The sequence below is a fragment of the Homarus americanus genome, unplaced genomic scaffold (genome assembly GCF_018991925.1).
Source record: "Homarus americanus isolate GMGI-L3 unplaced genomic scaffold, GMGI_Hamer_2.0 scaffold25013, whole genome shotgun sequence".
Classification (NCBI taxonomy): Eukaryota; Metazoa; Arthropoda; class Malacostraca; order Decapoda; family Nephropidae; genus Homarus; species Homarus americanus.
In genome coordinates, this window is record NW_024722158.1 from 3,186,436 (window position 1) to 3,210,152 (window position 23,717).

At 50.5% G+C, this 23,717-nt stretch overlaps 1 protein-coding gene across 3 annotated transcripts in view; it reads right to left on the reverse strand.

Moving 5' to 3' along the window:
* Positions 1 to 23,717, reverse strand: part of LOC121862094 (myocardin-related transcription factor B-like) — a 79,485-nt gene that overhangs the window by 35,303 nt on the left and 20,465 nt on the right. For 2 of the 3 annotated variants that reach the window (XM_042360065.1, XM_042360064.1), the window contains exon 1: positions 12,538 to 13,207. The exons of the other annotated variant lie outside the window; for it this stretch is intronic. In XM_042360065.1, coding sequence (XP_042215999.1) covers positions 12,538 to 12,625 — 88 coding nt within the window. In that variant the 5' untranslated portion in view covers positions 12,626 to 13,207. Of the gene's footprint in view, positions 1 to 12,537; positions 13,208 to 23,717 lie in introns of those variants that run through there. 3 annotated transcript variants of the gene reach the window in all.

A 23,717-nucleotide genomic window follows, 5' to 3' on the forward strand; every position in this document is an offset into this window, starting at 1 on the left:
GACAAGACAAAGGCATGAAAACAAAAAGATTAACGGAAAGAAATAACAAACAAAAACAACAAAGATAAGAAGAAAAAAGTTAAAAATGACAAACAGGATTTTGTTAAGAATCTCATCCCCGTTCTGTAATCCGTATGACGTCATTCGCTAAACAACGTCATTATCTGCTGTTAATGACCCCTACTTATTATAGTTGGTTAATACATTATTAGACTCAGAGTGGGAGATATAATGATGTGCTGTGTCTATTTGAGAGAGAGATTCACCACCATATATACGTGAGACACCAGCAGCAGTACCCACACAGCGACGATGACGAAGACACAGACGAAGACAGGAGAGAGAGCAGTGTGTGACGTGTTGAAGATGAGGCACGACGTTATGAGGGTGGAGATGTTCAGGTAGCCACTATTAATACTACACACACACAGGGAGACACTGATTTACCTGCAGAAGGGAACTGTCTCACATGCTATTTACGAACAGACACTCACTGCTGGGGGTATTTTGGCGGGGAGGGGGGGGGGTATCTCCACCATCTCCATCACAATCACCACCACTACTCTTCCTCCACCACTACCACCAACACTTTTATCATCATTATCACCACCATAAACACCACCACACTTCTAAGTCTCCCTCCACCTCCTCCAGAAGTGGTGGAGGACAGAGCAGAGGAAGAGGGAAGGCGTAGAGGAGGAGGAGGGGGAGGAGGATTATGTTAGCAACAATATGAAGCCTGACTCATGCCTGCTCCCCACAACCACCACGTCACCCGTCACCCATTTTCACCACCCACCACCCCCTCACCCCACCCCCCTACAGCTGACACGAGAGATGAGAGAATGAGTCGGAGGGAACAGGTGGGTGGCTGTCATGCACGCCCCTTCGAGTACCTTCCTGTCAACCTGTCATGTCATCGAGGGTGGCGGGGGGGTGCTGCTACTCCCCATGAATGTAGACAACTGTGTGGGGTGACTGGAGACGTGGGCAGGGGTAAATAAGGGGTCTGGATGTTGATGTGGGGTGATGTGGGTGAAGGTCGGGATATAGGTGTGGGCAGGTGTGGGTAATGGGCGTGATGACAGGAACAACACTATTTCGGTGATGATGAGCGTGGGCGTGGTAGTGTCTGGTAGGTGTGGGGTGTGAGCATGGGCGTCATTCACTACACACCAACGTGAAAGGTGGGCGTGGAGTTAGAAAAACTCATGAACGTGATAACAATGGGCGAGGAATGTGGGTAATGACCTTAGCGTGGGCGTAACAGTATGATCGGAGGTGGGCGTAGAAACACAGTGCGGATGTGAATGAAAATATGGGCGTGATGCTGTAGGCGTAGATATCCGGTGTGTGGGCGGGAGGGCGTGAAGCTTAGTCGAGGAGAGGAGGAAGCAAGGGTGTATGATAGTGGGTTTGGGGAGCATGGTGTGGGAGTGGTGAGGGAGAGTAGGGAACACACACACACACACACACACACACACACACACACACACACACACACACACACACGGCTTCACCGAACAGGACGACCCAGCACAGGCACGACAACCACCACCACCAACACACCCACACACAGCTAATAGTGTAATGAACTTGTGAGGGTGTGGGGAAGCTTGTCATTCTCGGGTGCAGTACACAGGTGGGACTACACAGGACCATTGACTGTGTCTCTCTCTCTCTCTCTCTCTCTCTCTCTCTCTCTCTCTCTCTCTCTCTCATCTAGACAGGCTTATGTCTACCCACGGGAAAACAACATGAAACAGCAAACAAAACAATAAAAAGAGGAAACACAGGATAAAAGAGAGAGTTGGCAGGGATCAGTGTGACCTTGAACACACACACACACACACACACACACACACACACACACACACACACACACACACACACACACACACACACACATACCTTTTCCTCATTACTCAAGTACTGTCTACATGTTACAGTAATCTTGCATTACTGTGTGTGTGTGTGTGTGTGTGTGTGTGTGTGTATTTTGGCCTGGTCTCTGGAGGTCCCTTCTAATTAAATCATACTTACTACTCTTAACTAAATCCTAAACATTCCTCTTTACTGTGAGAGAGGGGTATGTATGGATATGTAAACCAACAATGATAAAGAGTAAGTCAACCTAACCTAACCTAACCCCGCTATAGCTTCACTCTCCACCATAAAAGTTTAACCACAACACCGAGAGTGACAAATAGAGATACAGAGTGACACATAAATCTCTTTACCTAAGGGCCATTTTTCACTCTGCGTCACCCTGTACATAAAGTCATATATTACGTGTATAAAATAAATGAAAGAGAGTCAGCGAAAGATATCAACTTACCAACAAGAGATTAATATTGGGTCAGGTTATTTTGTGGAGATCTGGGGGGTGAGGAGGAGGATTAGTGGGGTAGAGGTGGGATAGGGGGTAGGAGATTTGGGTTTAGGGGTAGGAGGTGGGAGCTGAGGGTTAGGAGTAGGAGGGTGGAGTTGGGGTGAGGTGAGGGAAGTTGGGGATGGGGTTAAAACAGCTAATTAGCGTAGACCTGTACTTACCACCTGTGATACGCCTTCACCTACACTCACCTGAAACAAATAATAATATTGTTTAAGGATATATTTGTAATAATAGTATGAATTGTTAACACACACACACACACACACACACACACACACACACACACACACAACAGTGTACAGGTGGCTACACTAAACCACCCTCAGCCACGACAAAACACATACAGTACATTAACTAACACCCCGTAACAAATCTGCTTCACATAAGTTAAGGACAGGACTTATTTACGAGACAAACCGTAGTTAACGTCACAGAGCGAGGGCTGACATTTTTAAGGTGTGGAAATTTGCAACTAAAAAATAATAATAATAATGATGTGAAAAACTGTATGTTATGATGTTAAGATGGAGATAGTGGACTTGTGAAGATGTTCCGTGAGTAGGGGTGAAGGAGGTGAGGAGGGGGGTGAGGGAAGGGAGGGAGGGAGGGTGAGGAAGGGGAGGGAGGAGAGGGGAGGGAGGGGGTGAGGGAAGGGAGGGGTGAGGAGGGGGTGAGGGGAAGGGAGGAGGGAGAGAGGTGGGAGAGGAAGTGAGGGCCTCCACATAGTAGTACTAGTCCCCCACCTGTTACTGTACTACATAATAATGATCTCACACACACACACACACACACACACACACACACACACACACACACACACACACACACACACACACACACACCTCTTAATTTAAATGTGCCACCGGCTACATGTGTATGTTTGCGACTGTGTGTGTGTGTGTGTTTATGCTTCCTCTGTACCCAGTGTTTTTAATATGTAGATTCAACACACAGTACTGGACACAATGACCGGAAGTACAGCGGTGGGGAGGAGAGCGAGGAGGAGAGAGGGGGGCGGGAGAAGGGGGAGACACACACACACACACACACACACACACACACACACACACACTGATAAAAGTATACACACAGAGGTAGCCGGCGGAACATTTAAATTAAGTGTGTGTGTGTGGTGTGTGTGTGTGTGTGTGTGTGTGTCTTTGCATCCTGACCGCCTGAATGACACCTCCACATGCTTTCATCTGCCATCTCCTCCTACACCTGAACCATTTGAGTCATTCATTCATTCCATCATTCATTCGTTCCTTCCATCATTCATTAACGATTACAAACAAAAACAATAATACAGGTAATTGGGGGAGGCACAGGTATAATATTGAACAGGTGACAATAAGTTAATTATATAAATCACATCCACGAAGGTAAGGCTAACATCATACACATCATACACACTATACACATTATACACATTATACACATCTATACACATCATACACATCTATACACATTATACACATCTATACACATCTATACACATCTATACACATCATACACATCTATACACACTATACACATCTATACACACTATACACATCTATACACACTATACACATCTATACATCATCATACACATCTATACACACTATACACATCATACCAAATATTGATGTAAATTTATAATACAAGATTTCAGGATGTGGTACCAGAGGAGAGGAGGAAGGGAGGGAGGAGAGGAGGAAAGGGGAGGGAGGAGGGAAAGGAAGGAAAGGGAATCATTATTATTATTATATTGCCTCTCATATTTTTCACCATTTTTTACACGTAAGGTGACGCGTCTAATAGTCACAAGGCAGTCACGACGCCATGTTGAATCAGGTCTCTGTACAGTAAGTGAACGAGTGATCCAATTATTTTTATTATTGACCTTTTATTTATTTATTTATTTATTTATTTATTTTATTTTTTGGGAAATTGTGAGTCCGGTTGTGAAAGGTCGAGGTTCAGCATAATGGCGCCGTCCACACACTCGCCTCCCCCTCAAGGCCAACCTCTAACGCACTCACCTCCCCCTCAAGGTCAACCTCTAATGCACTCGCCTCCCCTCAGGTCAACCTCATGCACTCATCTCCCCCTCAAGGTCAACCTCTAATGCACTCGCCTCCCTCAGGTCAACCTCTAATGCACTCGCCTCCCCCTCAAGGTCAACCTCTAATGCACTCGCCTCCCCCTCAAGGTCAACCTCTAGAGCTAATCATAAGGTCAATCTGTAAGACTTAATCACCAATCACAAGACGATATTATTCAACAATCTCAGAGCAAGAAAGGCACGTTAGATAGTGGGCAGAGGGCATTTAATTCAGAGGGCAAGATGGAGCATAAAGCCAATGGGCAGAAGGGAGCAAGCCAATGGGCAAGAGGGAGCATAAAGCCAATGGGCAAGAGGAGATAAAGCCAACTAGACAAGAGGAGAAACACAGGTGAGGGGGCAAGGGGTGGGGGCAAGGATTCACAAAAGGCGTCGGTTTGCGGCTAACGGAAGACATAGGTCACCCTTAACAGGGCAGCCCCCAACCGTCCAATCCTTCTACCCTGTTTACTGTTGAGGAGCTAGTTTATTGTGCACCCTCACGCTTTCAAGACTATGATGTCGTCCCCTATTCTTATCTCACACTCACACACACACACACACACACACACACACACACAAGGAGGTGCTGTGGTAAGTGGGGAGGAACAACCCAGCGGTGACAAGTGAGGCACAGACGTCGCCCAAGTCACCCTAAGTTAACGCTGAGACACTGTGCCGCGGTGAGGGGGAGAGAGAGTGAAAGTGCCAGTGAATGAGGGGAAAGTGCCACTGGAGGGAAGAAAGCCACGATAAGGGAAAAAGTGCCACTAGAGGAGGGAGACAGAGTACCACGGTAAGGAGAGTGCCACTGGAGGGAGACAGAGTGCCATGGTGAGGAGAGTGCCACTGGAGGGAGGGAGATGGAGCAGGTGTAACTGATAACATTTCCTTACACTTCCTCCCCTGATAACGCACACAACCTCACCTGTGAGGGAGGGGTGGGGAAAGAGGGGGAAAAGCGATAGAAAGGAGAAGGGGAAGGAAGAAAAGGAGAGAAGGAAGGGAAGAAAAAAAAGAGAGAGAGATCACCTGACGTGACGCAGGTGGGGGTGTGACAGGCAGGGAAGGAGACACTGCTGAATAATGTGCTGGTGATCTCGAAGAGTGAGAGTGAGGAATGAGAGTGAAATGAGAGAAAGAATGAAATTAGGAGGTAAGTGAGAAAAGGTGGGGGGTAATCTCCTTCACAACCAGTATTCAGACTTGCTCAAATAAAAATAGCCACCTGCCTCCTCTTCTCCTCCTCCTCCTTTATCTTCCTCCTCCTCCTTCTGCATCTTCCTCTCCCTCCTGCATCTTCCTCCTCCCCCTGCATCTTCTCCTCCCCTCCTGCATCTTCCTCCTCCCTCCTGCATCTTCCTCCTCCCTCCCTCCTCCTCTTCCTCCTCCTCCTGCATCTTCCTCCTCCCTCTCCATCTTCCTCCTCCCTCCTGCATCTTCCTCCTCCCTCCTGCATCTTCCTCCTCCCTCCTGCATCTTCCTCCTCCCTCCTGTATCTTTCCTCCTCCTCCCATCTTCCTCCTCCCTCCTGCATCTTCCTCCTCCCTCCTGCATCTTCCTCCTCCCCTACCCATTACTGCATACTGAATTTCCTCCCCATTACTCTTGGTTCCCCCCAACCCCACCTAACTGCAACCCCACCCCTAACCCAACCCCACTAACTGACCCCACCTAACTAACCCAACCCACCTAACCCTAACCCAACCCCACCTAACCTAACCTAACCAGTGTCTTGCCCACCAACAACCTGAAGAAGTGTGGGGCACCTTTAAGAAGTTCAGTGATCCTTGTGAAAAGATGGCCACTGTACCTACCATCACCTCCTCCTCCTCCCGTCCACTTCTTCAGGTATCGCTTTACATCTTATTATTCCAATGTTTGTATATTTGTTTTTCGATGTTAATTCGATCCCAGTCCACCCAACCCAAAACCCCATCCCAGTCCACAACCCAACCCAACCCATCCCAGTCCACCAACCAACAACAACCATCAGTCCACCCAACCCACAACCCAGCAATCAGTCCACCCAACCCAACCCAACCCATCCCAGTCCACCAACCAACCCAACCCATCCCAGTCCACCCAACCCAACCATCCAGTACACCCAACCCAACCCATCCCAGTCCACAACCCAACCCAACCCCATCCATCCACCCAACAACCCCATCCCAGTACCAACCCCAACCCAACCATCCCAGTCCACAACCCAACCAACCCAACCATCCCAGTCCACCCAACCCAACCATCCCAGTCCACCACCCAACCCATCCCAGTCCACCCAACCCAACCCAACCATCCCAGTCCACCAACCCACCCATCCCATCCCAGTCCCCCAATCCAACCCATCCCAGTCCACCCAACCAACCCATCCCAGTCCACCAACCAACCAAACCCTTCACACCTGCAGAATTGAGACCAGGTGCAGTGTCAGCCAAGTTGTCAACACTGCTCTTTAACATCACTGGGATCACCTGAAGAATAGACACCCTAGTTTGGTTTACCTTTGTGTGTGTGTGTGTGTGTGTGTGTGTGTGTGTGTGTGTGTGTGTGTGTGTGTGTGTGTGTGTGTGTGTGTGACGTGAGTGGATTCCTGTGAATTTTAAGGCCTATTTCACCTGATGATTAAACACCCTAACGTTACCGGACAGTTAAATTAGGTTAGGTTAGACAACAGTAGTGACTCCTGTGACCTACAGGACTCCACCAGACAAAACATGGCGTGTGGTGGTTATGATGTGGCGTGGGCACCTGGCGTGGCTCTGGTGGGCAGGGGGGAATGTTTAGTACACCAGACGTTGGAGGGAGCGGGTGAGGAGAGGGAGGAACAGTAAACCAGAATCAGGAACACCAACACGATCTTCCTCACGCCCACACACACCCCTACCCCCACCCAAACCTTCTCCTCCCCCACCCACTCCACTCAATTTTCTCCACCCACCCCTCCCTATCCTCCTCCACCCCACCCAATTTTCTCCCCACACCTTATTCTTCTTCTCCCCCCACCCCACCCTCTCCCCTCACCACCTCTCCTCCCCCACCAGACACACTCACCGTAGGAGGCAGCCACCAGGCGGCCATAACACCCAGGTTAACTCAGCCACACCCTTATGTTATGTCTTACACAGAGACCCAACAAGTCCGCAGGGGAACAACCTTGATAGCCCCCCCGACAGACAGACACGCCAACAAAATAATAGAGACGGGGTGAGGATAAAGACAGATGCAGGGACGTCACCTAACCCCCATCCCGTCCACCCCGAGGCACTACTGTCCCCTCTCCCCATCTGGCAATTCACGTGAAAAACAATTACTCTGGTAACCCACTTGGCCTTCACCGCCGCCCCGTCCGTCACAGCCGCCCTGCTGTCCCGTCACTGTCGCCCCGTCACTGCCCCCCGACCCGTCACCAGGTAAAATAAGCTCAGGACTTATCAACAGGTACAACAAGCTGAGGTGTATAATCTTCAAAGTCCTCAAGGGTTAAACCATCGTCCTCAAGGGTTAAACCATCGTCCTCAAGGGTTAAACCATCGTCCTCAAAGGGTTAAACCATCGTCCTCAAGGGGTTAAACCATCGTCCTCAAGGGGTTAAACCATCGTCCTCAAGGGGTTAAATAAAGATATACGTCTTCCCGTTATCTCCAACACAACTTATGGAGAACAATATGGCGGATAAATAACAAGGAGACTTGACTGTACAAGACGAGCCTCTTATCCCCAGTCATGTGTTAAGCTTCAGGCCAGACTGTTGGTGTTGGTTGTACTCACCACCGCCACCAACCAGCATCACCCACACTCACCTGAAATACACAGTAATTACCTTAAGTGATACAGGTAACACCACAAAATTATCAAAATGGCGACATAATTGCAGTGAAACTCTACCGTGTGTGTGTGTGTGTGTGAGAGAAGTGTTCAGATGTAAGTATGTATGTAAGTGTCGCAGCAGACTACATCAAGGCAAGATAGTGGTGGAAGAGGAAAAGCACCGAATTTTAGCCAGCCGGAGAGAGAGAGAGAGAGAGAGGAGAGAGCCACTACTAGCTCGACAGTCAGACAGCAGGACACCGACTACTGCAGGTTGCCCCCCCTGCTGGCCGCCCCTCATCTGTCGAGGTGGGGCCCTCTGCTCTATATAAACTCAAATTATATCCCAACACCACGTTCCCCGATATTTCTTAACCACCGCCACCCTACTCTTAATACATACATACATACACGCATACATTACATACATATACATACATACATACGACACACACACACACTCTACCTGAAATTCCCTCATTAGATCACCACCTGTCATTCCCCAACACACCTGGTGACGAGATTGACCTTGATTTCATTTGCCTGTGACACCTTTCCGTACAGGTAACCCCGACGTGGTCTTGTCTCTCCGGTGCTACAGGGAGAGACACATTCTTCTCTCGAATTCCTTGACCTTAGTTAAAAGTTGGTAGGTTGTTAGTTAGTTAAACTGCTAGGTTAGTGGTTACTGTTAGTGGTGGTGATGTATCTACCAGACTGAACGAAATTCCACTAACCCCCCCCTGCAGGCCATACCACAGCAGACCACCCCCACAGGTCACTACCACAGCAGACCACCCCCACAGGTCACCACAGCAGACCACCCCCACAGGTCACTACTACAGCAGACCACCCACAGGTCACTACCACAGCAGACCACCCCACAGGTCACTACCACAGCAGACCACCCCCACAGGTCACTACCCGTCCTGTAGGTTAACTCCTCCCAGCAGGCCACTAACCCCCTGCAGGCCACAACAAACACCGGACGTGCAGGTAGTGGCAGGGTAATGTCCACGCACACCACTACCTACCAACCACTACCTACGCCACACTGCGTCACACTGCGCCACAAGCAACGCACCTGCTCACCCACGCCAAGCCTTTCAACATAGCTTCAAGATATAGATAGCATGTGTGTGTGTGTGTGTGTGTGTGTAGTTAGCCCCAAGAGGTAAGTTGCACGCGAGGAGTGTTGGAGTGATGGGAAACCTCTGTCAAGGCTGCTACATAAAACACACACACACACACACACACACACACACACACAACACACACACAACACACACACACACACACACACACACACACACACACACACACACACCAGAAGTTTGACCACATTATCTTGGTTAGTGGAGAGCATGTGAAGGTGTCATTAACTACCACAGGTGTTATTTATCTCACAGTTAAGGTAATTAACGGTAATGGGTTAATTATTAGGCTGGACCTTAGGTGAGTCAGCAGTGATGGAGGAGGCACAGGTGTGGAGCATAACCAACACCTGAGCCTGGTTACCTGTACTGACTGACTGTGTGTGTGTGTGTTTGTTTGACAAGGTAACTAACGCTACATTCACATTACCATCACCACCACTACCACCCTCCCACCACCACTTCCACCACCACCCTACCACCACCACCCTCCTACTCACCCTCCCACCACCACCCTCCCACTACCACCCCTGCCACCACCACCTCCCACTACCACCCTACCACCACCACCTCCTCCCACTACCACCTCCCACTACCACCTCTACCCACCACCAACCTACCACCACCAACCTACCACCACCAACCTACCACCACCACCTTCCCACTACCACCCTACCACCACCCCCATTCCTCACCTACATAACCACAGTGACGTCACGAGGCATAAGGCACTTCCTCCTGTGGTTATAAATATAAATAGAGAAAGGTGACGTCATCCACCTGGGAACTATCTAGTAGGTAACAAAGTCATTAACCTGACGTCATTACCCCCCTCACTAATAATAACACACAGGGGACAACACGTGCATAATTAATAACATGGCGTCGGTAATGTTATGCACTGAAGGTGACGTAAGCACATCCTGTGTGTGTGTTGGATAGGTGACGTAGAAATGATGGTTTGATTGCGTCATAACTACCCTATCACCACTCTGGCACGACCCTCATCACCACTCTGGCACGACCCTCATCACCACCCTGGCACGACCCTCATCACCACTCTGGAACGACCTTCATCACCACTCTGGCACGACCCTCATCACCACTCTGGCACGACCCTATCACCACCCTGGCACGACCCTCATCACCACACTCTGAACGACCTCATCACCACTCTGGCACGACCTCATCACCACTCTGGCACGACCTCATCACCACTATGGCACGACCTCATCACCACTTGCACGACCCTCATCACACACTCTGGCACGACCCATCACCACCTGGCACGACCCTCATCACCACTCTGGCACGACCCTCATCACCACCTGGCACGACCTCATCACCACCTTGGCACGACCATCACCACCTGGCACGACCATCACCACTCTGGCACGACCTCATCACCACTGGCACGACCTCATCACCACTCTGGCACGACCATCACCACTCTGGCACGACCCTCATCACCACTCTGGCACGACCCTATCACCACTCTGGCACGACCTCATCACCACTCTGGCACGACCCTCATCACCACTCTGGAACGACCCTCTCACCACTCTGGCACGACCCTCATCACCACTGGAACGACCCTCATCACCACTCTGGCACGACCTCATCACCACTCTGGCACGACCCTCATCACCACTCTGGAACGACCTCATCACCACCTCTGGCACGACCTCATCACCACTCTGGCAAACCCTCATCACCACTCTGGCACGACCTCATCACCACACTGGCACGACCCTCATCACCACTCTGGCACGACCCTCATCACTACTCTGCCCATGGCACTCAGAAAAGTCTTGAGTGCCAGAAAGTAAGAATGGCTGAGGTGATGGTGGTGGACGAAGTGGGAGGCGGCCAAGGACGATGAATATTTCTACAGTGTGTTGGTGGTGATGACTGACTACTACTACCTCCACCACTATCACCACTACTACTACTACTACTTCCAGGACCACCAATACTACTACCACCATCACTACCATGAACACTGTATATCTCAACACCTGTCACACCTGCGGACTGTCACACCTGCCAAATCAAGCATGCATTTCATAACACCTGCTAATGACCTTTGTAACACCTGCTGATGACCATTGTAACACCTGATGATGACCATTGTAACACCTGCTACTGATCTTTGTAACACCTGCTAATGACCTTTGTAACACCTGATGATGACCATTGTAACACCTGCTAATGACCTTTGTAACACCTGCATGACCATTGTAACACCTGCTGATGACCATTGTAAACCTTGATGATGACCATTGTAACACCTGCTACGACCTTTGTAACACCTGATGATGACCATTAACACCTGCTAATGACCTTGTAACACCTGCTGATGACCATTGTAACACCTGATGATGACCATTGTAACACCTGATGATGACCATTGTAACACCTGCTAATGACCTTTGTAACACCTGATGATGACCATTGTAACACCTGCTAATGACCTTTGTAACACCTGCTGATGACCTTCATAATCGCAATGTAACACTGAAAAACAACAACATACAACACAACACATCAATCCTAACCAAACCTAAACCAATCCTAACCAAACCTAAACCAATCCTAACCAAACCTAATCACACCTCAGGGCAGCGTTAGAGGGTGTTATTCTTCAGGTGATCCCAGAACTAATTTACACGAGACACATACCTGGCTGACCCGGCCCTCGACAGGTAAGTCACAGCACATGGCGGGGGGACCTCTTGTCAACACGAATTTTGACACACACACTAGAGAGAAAGAACCATCAAGGGTAAACAAAGGAAGAAAACCCCGGCACATAAATTTCCCTAATTACAAGCCGGTAACGTACATGTGTGTGTGTGTGGGCCGGGGAAGGTTCGAGGTAATACTGCATCACCCCGAGGTTTAAGTCACCCTCCGGCCCTCCAACTAGGGTGAGGTTGATGCTGCCTCCAAGTGTCAAGGGAAGGTGGCCTCTGTCAAGTGTGAGCCCCCCTCCTCCCGAAGTGTCAGGCTTAGGTTGAGAGTTAGGGGGAAGTTAAGGGCTAGAGTGAAGGTGAGGGCTAGGGTGAGGGCCAGGGTGAAGGGGGACGTACCTGCACAGTTGGAGCAGTGGGTAGGTTGGGGAGGCGGTAGTTGGGGAGGTGAGTCCGGGGCGTCGAGCATAGTGCAGCAGACCGGCATCCTGGCCCCTCACCACCACACACCTCATGTCATCATCACCACCAACACCACCACCACGGCTCACCACCCGCTCTCCTCTCCGCCAGCCAGCCCTCGTTGCTACTGCTGCTGCCCCTCGCTCAGGCTCAGTCCAGCAAGCAAGACCCGGGGCTGGACTCATGAGGTACAGGAGGAAGGCCCCACCACCGCCGTTTCTACTACAAACACCTATCGGGGTGGTCCTGCCGCCCCGGCGTTCATCACCATCATTATCACAACACACGCATCCGTCACCTGGGTCACACTGGCTTCTTCACCTTGCGTCACACTGGCCTCACCTTGCGTCACACTGGCCTCACCTTGCGTCACACTGAACCACACTACTCGCCACACTCAACAGCTACCACTACACACTGAGGGGCACTTCACCAGCCCACGAGAGTCAGCCCACACTGGCAGAAGTGGCACTCACACGCCGACCTACAGTACACTACACGTGGTGGCGGAGGGCCGCGGGGGGCTGAGTGGCTGGCAGGTCGCGGCCGATCGGCAGGTCACCACATGCCTCTTTGGTCCCTTGTGCAGGCCAGCGGGGGACAAGCCTCGTCCCACAACGTGCCAGGCTGCCGGAACTGTGCCTACAATCGTGGGGGCCGCCAGACCCCTCTCTGTCCCCGGGCACCTGGCCAACACCAGACCCCTTCCTGCCCCCTGCCCCTCACACACACTCACTCTTGCTGGGTATTTTGGTGAGCGGCCCGCTACCCGCCACCACCATCACCGCTACCCAACACACTCAAAACTATTACTATATCACCACTCAACACCACCACCACCACGCGCGGTCACCAGTACACGGCCTCGTCTCCCCAGTACACTCCCTGACCAACACATGTCCTCACTCAGCAGGCCGGAGAGAAGAAAGGCAACAGACTAACTAATAGGCGGCGATGGACACGTTGACGAAACAACAAGTCCGAGAGGTGTGACCTCTCTTAATGACAAAAAAAATCATTGGTAATTAAGAATCTGAAGAGTGTATCACTGAAGATTAAACCCCCCACCCAGACTAAGGTAGACGACACACACACCTCTTCTGCCTCCCTCACCTCAGAAGACGATGACTTATTAACAAACACCTGGCCGACGGTTCTCAAAGATCCCCGCTAGTCAATCAACCTCACCCCTCCGCCCTCACCCCACCCCCTCCATCCTCACTTACCCTCCCTCAGCCCCATCCCCTCCCTCAGCCCCATCCTTCCTCCACCACTCCTCCCTCACCCAGCCCCCGGAGACTAAGCATGGCATGACGTGTGTGGTTACCTGTCAACTCTTCTTTAAAAGGACGATACCTATAAATTGATGTCCGCTTTTGAAGATAAACCGTGATTTTTTTCCCCCAGAACATGTAAATAAAATTAAAAATGAAAGGTTTAATTTGTCTAAAGCTACATGGGTCGGGTCGGGTCATTGTTGATAAAATGTTAGATAATACTGAAGTCAATGTAAAAAAAGATACGGCCACGTTTACACAGGGAGGTGGAGGTGTACACACTCCCCGAGTACAAGTGTCATCTGGCATTTACCTGGTGATAGGGTCATGGGGTTCCTCCTCCTCCCCGGGAAACTGGTGTACGTCAGACACAGACGATTCCTCGGCAAGACCACTGTTATTAACAATAAGCTGAAATAAGTCAGTCTCTCTCTCTCACTATTTCCCCCTCCGCCTTCTATCCCCCTCTCTCTCCTATATTCCTCATCCATCTCTCCTCTCATTCCCATCCATCTCTCTCCCTATATTCCCCATCCATCTCTCTCTCCTATATTCCTCATCCATCTCTCTCTCTCTCACTATTTCTCCCCACTCGCCTCCATCCCCCTCTCCTCTATATTCCTCATCCATCTCTCTCTCTCTCTCTTACCTTCCCTCCCCTCGCTCTATCCTCTCTCACTATTTCCTCCCCCACTCCCTCTATCCCTCCCTATTCCTCATCCATCTCTCTCACTATTTCTCCCACTGCTCTATCCCCTCTCTCTCTCCCTATATTCTCATCCATCTCTCTCTCACTATTTCCTCCCCACTGCTCTCATCCCCCTCTCTCTCTCTCCCTATATTCCTCATCCATCTCTCTCTCTCACTATTTCCTCCCACTGCTCTATCCCCTCTCTCTCTCTCCTCATATTCTCTCCATCTCTCTCTCTCACTATTTCTCCACTGTCTCTCTCTCTCCTATATTCTCAACCATCTCTCTCAAAAACAACCACTTAATTGGTGATTAACTCTGACGCAGCTATTTGTCATTCATTTAATTGCGACAATAAACTTACAAAAGCTACTAAAGGTTAAAAAACCTCCCCTTGGCATCTTGGTGAAGGCTTGAGGGTCAAAATAAGCTAGGGCGTCTAATCTTCAGGTCCTCCCCACAAGCAATCAGTACTTCTTAGTGATTTAGTTTTTACATGGAGTCGGTAAGTATTGTTACAATCACCAGATGCAAACACCAGTCACAGTTACAATACAGCAACAAAACATAAACATCATCATCAACAAGCCCCCCAAAACCCCAATCTAATATAAAAAAATTTGACCAAAACCAAGGTTGACCCAGCCAGATAATGAATCCCAGAGAGATGTGAGGAAGATAAACAACTATTAGGGAACTTTCGGTATTGGAGGTGAGAGGGGTGGGAGGAGGAGAGGTGGGGGTGGAGGGGTAGGGGTGGGGTGAGGTAGGGGTGGGGTGAGGTGGGGTGGAGGTGGGGGTGGGGTGGGGTGAGGTGGGGGTGAGGTAGGGTGAGTGAGGTGGGGTGAGGTGAGGGGACTGTATGATAGCTGACGGTAAACAGCGAAGAGTTCCTCACTAGTGGTGTTTAAAGATCCTCACTAGTGGTGTTTAAAGACATCCAAAAGTATATTTAATATATTAAAAGTATAAAATGGGCCTTAAAAAGTATAAAAAAAATATTAGAAAGTATAGAAAATGTTCAAAACCATAAAAATGGTAGAGAAAAGAAATAAAAAGTAGGTACACAAATGGGTCCAAAAAAGACACGTCCTCAGAGGCGGGTACAAAAAAATTAGGTTCCTCATGGGCGGCGAAACACTGACTCAAGTGTGTGGCCAGGTAATGTTGTGGGCCCTCACCTGACAATAGGTTGTCCCACACACACACAAGCTGTGGATTCATGGGGATGAGACATTATATTTAACCCGAGAAAAGAAAGAGATTTGAAGCCGTGATAAGAAGCCGTCAAGCAGAACACGTTAATGATGCATGACTCACGATACCTGGGGGTAATTAAAGGTGTGAGAGAGAGAGTTACGTTATATATGTGTAGTTGCGAGTGAGTTCGTGGATGACTGGTATGGTGTGTGTGTGTGTGTGTGTGTGTGTGTGTTGGCCCTCTCTTTGCATCGTCTTATCTTGAGTGTCGTAAACCTGTCACTTCACCGGTACAGCTGATCCCTGGCAATACGCTCCCTAGATAATGCTGTCACTTGCTTTGTAAAATGACCAAGTCGAGGAAAATTGCTGTCTGCTGGGTACGTCTTCTGAACACACACACACACACACACACACACACACACACACACACACACACACACACACACACACACACACACACACACTGTTAGGTTAGGTTAGTTCATGTTATTTATGTTAGTTTAAACGAGATTACATAAGGTTAGATTAGGTAACGTTGGGGCAGTTAATCTTCAGGGAGGGGGGTGAGGTTAGGGTGGTTAATCTTCAGCTGAACTAAACCAGGAGAGGGAAGGAGGAGATGGTACTAAAACAGCCCTAATTGACCTTGACATTAAAAACCAATTTTCCTCTCACAAAGAGCAATATTCAGCTCGTCCTTGGCCTGGGGTAAACACACACGTCAATGGTTATCCAGAAATCAGTGAAACTGTTTTACACACACACACACACACACACACACACACGCACACACACACACACACACACACACACACTGGACGATACACAGCTCAAGCGATAACAGCCCCACCTCCTCTCTCGCCCCCACTCTCCTCCTCCCTCCCCACCTCCTCCTCTCTCTACTACACCCTCCTTCCTCCTCCCTTCACCCCTTTCGTCTACTCACCCCTCCCCCACCCACACCTCTCCCCCCCTCCTCCACCCCCTCCCTTCTCCTCCCCCTCCCTCACCCCTCTTCTGGCAAGGCTATTATAAAAAAGATATGTTTCAAGGTTACCCAAATAAATATAAGTTGACAGACCATGAAGGCGAGCAGTGGTGGAGGAACAATGGTGGAGTGGTGGAGGAATGGTGGAGGAGTGAAGGAACAATTATGGAGTAGTGTTGATGAAAAAATCTCTCTCTCTCTCTCATAAAGGCTGGCGGCCACTATAAAGCATCTTATGAGCTCTGAAGGCAATCGAAACTAATTGGTGAAAATAAACAGCAAAAAAAAAAGAACAACAAAGTCACATTATAAACGAAAATACCATAGGCAGAAGTAATGAACCCCCCCCCACACGATACTACAATAATTCTGTGGGATTCAAATTTAGCGTGTGTGTGTGTGTGTGTGTGGCTAAATTCAGCGTCTTACCAACTCTGACTGTCGTGTCTAATTTGAACCCCTGAATATCTACTCGTGCCAAATCTGAACCTTTGAACGTACCGCCATTTGACCCCCCTGAACCTCAACTAGTGCCAAGTCTGAACCCCCACAAACCCCTTACCGAGCCTATATTTTGAACCAATGAAGTCCGTGTCGTTCCCACCTTGAACCCCTGAACCCCTGCTGTGTTTAAATTGAACCCCCGCTCCCCTAACACTCATATGACCATTTGACGGGAGTGTGGATGCAGTGTGGCTGTAGTATGTGGATGCAGTGTGGCTAGCGTGTGAATGCAGTGCGACTAGCTAATATGTGGATGCAGTGTGGCTAGCTAGTATGTGGATGCAGTGTGGCTAGCTAGTATGTGGATGCAGTGTGGCTAGCGTGTGAATGCAGTGCGACTAGCTAATATGTGGATGCAGTGGGGGTAGCGAGTGGATGTAGTGAGCCTAGCGTGTGGATGCAGTGCGACTAGCTTGCGTGTGAGCGAGGGAGAGCCAAGCCAGGGAAATTTGGCAAAATGTGTTGTTTACATAGATGGGCTTAAGCTCCCTCACTCTCTCTCCCTCACTTACTCCCTCCCTCACTCTCTCTCCTTCCCTGCCTCGCCCTTACCCCCTCACTCTCTCCCTCACCCCCTCCCTCTCGCACACGACCAGCAGACGCCACCACTTTCTGCCTGCCTGCCACTGTACCCTACCCTCCCTCCAACCACTGTACCCCTCCCTCCCCTCCACCACCACCTTGCCCTCCCCTACACCACTGTACCCTCCCTTCACCACTGCCCTCCCTTCACCACTGCACCCTCCCCTTCACCACTGTACCCCTCCCCTTCACCTGTCCCTCCCTCCCACCACCACTTCCCTCCCTTCACCACTGTCCCCTCCCCTTCACCACTGTGCCTCCCTCCCCTTCACCACCACTGTACCCTCCCTTCACCACTGTACCCTCCCCTTCACCACTGTCCCTCCCCTACACCTGTACCCTCCCCCACACCACCGTCCCCTCCCTCCACCACCACTTCCCTCCCCCTCTTCCCTCCCCTTCACCACTGTCCCCTCCACCACTGTGCCCTCCCCTACACCACAGTACCCTCCCTCCCCTTCACCACTGTCCCTCCCCCCCACTGTCCCTCCCCTTCACCACTGTACCCTCCCCTACACCACTTTCCCTCCTTCACCACTGTGCCCTCCCTACACCACTGTCCCTCCCCTACACCACAGTACCCTCCCTCCCCTTCCTCCCTGTCCCCTCCCTTTACCACTGTCCCTCCCCTTCACCACTGTCCCTCCCTTCACCCACTGTGCCCTCCCCTACCCTTTCCTCCCCTTCACCACAGTACCCTCCCCTACACCACTGTACCCTCCCCTCCCACCACAGTACCCTCCCTTCACCCTGTCCCCTCCCCTTCACCACCACTGTACCCTCCCCTTCACCACTGCCCACCAGCCCCTCCACCACAGTACCCTCCCCTTCACCACTGTCCTCCCCTTCACCACCACTGTACCCTCCCTCCACCACCACTGTCCCCTCCCCTTCACCACAGTGCCCTCCCTCCACCACCACTGTACCCTCCCTTCACCACTGTACCAGCCCCTACACCACAGTACCCTCCCTCCACCACCACTGTGCCCCTCCCTTCACCACTGTACCAGCCCTCCACCACCAGTGCCTCCCCTTCACCACTGTCCCCCCCTTCACCACTGTACCCTCCCCTACACCACTGTACCCTCCCCTACACCACTGTACCCTCCCCTTCACCCTCCCTGTACCTCCCCTCACCACTGTACCCTCCCCTACACCACTGTACCCTCCCCTTCACCACTGTACCTCCCCTACACCACTGTACCCTCCCTTCACCACTGTACCCTCCCCTTCACCCTGTGCCCTCCCTTCTCCTCCCCACCCTGCCTCCCCTTCCCACTGTACCCTCCCCACCCTGTACCCTCCCCTTCACCACTGTACCCTCCCTACACCACTGTACCCTCCCTTCACCACTGTACCCTCCCCTACACCACTGTACCCTCCCCTACACCACTGCTCCACACCTGTGCCTCCCCTTCACCACTGTCCCTCCCCTACACCACTGTACCCTCCCCTTCCACCACTGTACCTCCCTACACCTGTGCCCTCACCTTCACCACCACCTCCCTTCACCACTGTCCCTCCCCTACACCCCTCCCCTTCACCACTGTCCCTCCCTCCCCACTGCCCTCCTACACCCTGTACCCTCCCTTCACCACTGCACCTCCCCTACAGTCCCTCCCTTCACCACTGTCCCTCCCCTCCATCACTGTACCAGCCCCTCCACTGTCCCTCCCTCCATCACTGTGCCAGCCCTCCACCACTGTACCCTCCCTCCACCATTTGTACCCCTTCATTAACAGCGAAACTTTTCTGAGTTTTAATATAGACTATTGAACACTTTTATATGTAAATAAATATATAAACACATTTTATACTGTGTGTGTGTGTGTGTGTGTGTGTGTGTGTGTGTGTCCGTACCTGCAGCTGGGATGAGGAGCAGGTACCCCTCAGCTGGTTCAACTGCCTGATGCGCCATCTTTCACCGTCTGTCTGTTTCTTTCCTTCGCCGCCTCCTTCAAGAGTCCCTTCTTCACTCCCTTCAGTCCTTCAAAAAACCCTCCTCCACCGCCTCTTAACCTCCAAGAGTTCTTCTTTCACCGCCTCCTTCAGCACATTAAACTCCTCCAGCAGCAGAGGGGCGTGTTCTTGAGAAGGGGGTGAGACACCGCAGAGGAGAGGACGTTTTGGTGGGTGTAATAGCCTCTAGGGCCCAACAAACTGAGGGCACTGCACACCTACACATACCTGCCGCAAGTGACCCCCCTCTCTCTCACACCCACACACCTGCTACAAGTGACTCACACACACACACACACATCTGCTTCAGCAAATTATTACCCAGGCAAAACACCTGATTTCTTTAATTATCCACAGGTGGATAAACCAGGTATAAGTCTCACTAATAATGCTTGAATTTGTTTACATCGAGTTTGTTTACTGTTTGTAGCTATAGAACGTGTTTTAGTCCATCACTACTACGACGACGACCAATAAATCATAAATACTACCACCACTACTACCATTACTGTCACCATCACCCCCAACCAAATCTATATGGTACCATCCGAGTATTACTACAACAGCCACTATTCCACCAATATTACCACCACCACCACCACCACTACTATTACTACCACCACCACCACCACTACTACCACTACCACTACCACCACTACCACTACCACCACCACCACCACCACTACTATTACCACCACCACCACCACTACTACCACTACCACCACCACCACTACACTACCACTACCACCACCACCACTACTATTACCACCACCACCACTACTACCACCACCACTACTACCACTACCACCACCACCACCACTACAACTATTATTGCTACTCCCTCCCCAAGGAACACACCCACAAAATAAAATAATAAATCACATCACCCTCATAAATTGTTCACACTTTTCTCAGAAGGAAAACGAAAACAATTAATGATAATAATAAATTTGATAATTGTGATAACAGGTCTGTGTTATATTGAGACACTTGTTTGATACATAATAAACATATACGTACTATACAATATACGTCATACATATTCTGCTTTTAAAGGTAGCTCTGTGTGTGTGTGTGTGTGTGTGTGTGTGTGTGTGTGTGTGTGTGTGTGTGTGTGTGTCCATCAACAATAAGAGTACACCCGTCATCGTTATCAATATAGCTACAGTATATTATGTTATCAATCATTCTATCTTATCTCTCTCGCAAAAATCAAAGAGATTGTTCATATCATTTAACTAACTAACTATCTATGTATCCATCCAACCAACCAACTAGAGCCATGACCACCACCACCACGTGTGAAGAGAACATTACCACAGACAAAATAATGTTGATGGGAGTCTTTCATCACGGTGCCCAGAACAAGACACTCACGTCACCCTCATGAGTCGACCTATTTCCTGACGTAGGAAGGGGAATGGGGGGAGGGAGGAGAGCCGAGAGAAAGGGAGGGGAGACATGGAAGGAAATGAGAGGGGACGAGGCAAGGGGACAAAGAGAGGGAAATGAGAGGAAAGGTAGACAGGGAGGGGAATAGAGGGGTGGAAGGAGAGGGCAACACACACACACAGTGCAGCCTCCGTGTACCTGCCGTAGGAGAGGAACAGCCCGCGATACAGGTGGGTTTAAGGAACTCCTGCCGGAAGATGATGTTGATCCCGACGGCGTAGCAGCAGTAGCAGGTGTGCGTGTGAGGGATGGTGACAGTGGGAGGTGGCACTGAGGTGACGGGAGGTGCATTAGTTAGGGGTAGTGGGCACATGTGGTGACTACATGGGGGGCGTGGCAGAGGCAGGGGTTGTTGGTACTGGGAAAAGGGGAGGGAAGGGGGGAAGGGAATGGGGAAGGAAGGGGAGAGAGGACAGGAAAAGGAAGAGAATGGGAGGGGAGGACAGGGCAAGGGAGGGCAGAGGTGGTGTTGGCTGTATTCGTGGGCGCTGACCGTGTGTGTGTGTGTGTGTCAGGGTCGTCTATGGCGGCCAAGGGACACAAGTTACTCAGTATGTATGTATGTATGCTCGACCCCCACACACTGTAAACACAACACCAGGGCGAAGGACGTTTATCCATCAAGAAAACACTATACTGCCCAGCCTTATGAAAGAACCTAACCTAACTCACACCACACTCTGGACAAACCTCCAACACTTTAATGACTTCAAGGTCAAACAACGGGCGTCATCAAGATTAGCAACACCCAAATTATTTTACCTGATGATTTAAACACCTTACAGCTTATTATGGTCACACGCACACACAACACTATACTACACTGCCCTATAGTTGGAATCGGACCCAAGAGACACAAGTTCTATCCCGGGGTCTGGAGAGGTGGGTAAGGAGGCAACGGTCCGGCACTGTACTCGACCACCTTCACTTCCTCAATTGTAAAGTCAGGAACCCGTTTACAGCTGGGTGAACTGGGGATGCCTTGGGATCAAACCAGCAACCCTTAGACCAGGAGGTGAGCGCTATATCCACTCGACCACTATTACACATTCAGATCAACACAAAGACAGAAGTGTTGTCTTAATCCAGATATAGGACGATCACCTTAAGATTACCCACACTAACCTAATCCTCCTCACAAGTAGCAATCAGGTGTTTAATTATCAGGTGAAATAAGCTCAGGGGTGTGGGTGGAGGGGGGAGCTAATCATCAAGTGCCTCTAGATATAATCTAAGTAAATCATTCTTACCTGAGTGTGTGTGTGTGTGGGGGGGGGGAGATGGCGTACACACAGTGGGGGGAGATGGCGTACACACACAGTGGGGGTGGGGAGATGGCACACACATGGGGGGGGGCTATGTACACACAGTGGGGGGGATGGCATGCACACAGTGGGGAGCGGGCACACACAGTGGGGAGATGGCGTACACAGGGGGGAGATAGCGTACACAGTGGGGGAGATGGCGTACACACGTGGGGAGATGGCGTACACACAGTGGGGTGGAGATGGCGTACACACAGTGGGGGTGGGGAGATGGCGTACACAGTGGGGAGATGGCGTACACACAGTGGGGGGAGAGATGGCGTACACACAGTGGGGAGATATACACAGGATGTACGAAGAGATAATGACGTTACTCCCTGATAAATGCTATACAATTACATGACCACACAAACACCGATACAGTGCCGCACGTCACCATAAGTCCGTGTTAGCTACAGTGCCGCACACACCACAAGTCCGTGTAAGGCTACAGTGCCGACCGTCACCATAAGTCCGTGTTAGGGCTACAGTGCCGCACGTCACCATAAGTCCGTGTTAGGCTACAGTGCCGCACGTCACCATAAGTCCGTGTAGGCTACAGTGCCGCACGTCACCATAGTCTGTTAGCTACAGTGCCCACCATAAGTCCGTGATAGGCTACAGTGCCGCACGTCACCATAAGTCTGTGTTGGGCTACAGTGCCGCACGTCACCATAAGTCCGTGTTGGGCTATGCACACCTAAGTCTGTGTTAGGGCTATGCCGCACCTCACCATAAGTCCGTGTTAGGCTACAGTGCCGCACCTCACCATAAGTCTGTGTTAGGGCTACAGTGCCGCACTCACCATAAGTCCGTGTTAGGGCTACAGTGCCGCACCCTCACCATAAGTCACCCCAACCAACATGATTCATATATTCTAATAACGTAATGACCGCAATGAATTAAAAACTCGGGAAAACACACACACACACTGTAGGAGGAGGGCGGCACCTGAACAGTAACCCAACCTAAACCCAAGTAGTTAGGGTGTTTAATCATCAGGTGAAATATGCTGGGGCTTCAGGTGACCCTTTAAAATATCCAGGTAAGGGAAGACACTAAGGTGAAGTCTTTAGAGAATGGTTACCTGTGGGGGAGGGAAGGGGGAGGAGGAGGGGGAGGAGGGGAAGAGGGAGGGGAGGCAAGAGAGCAACGCG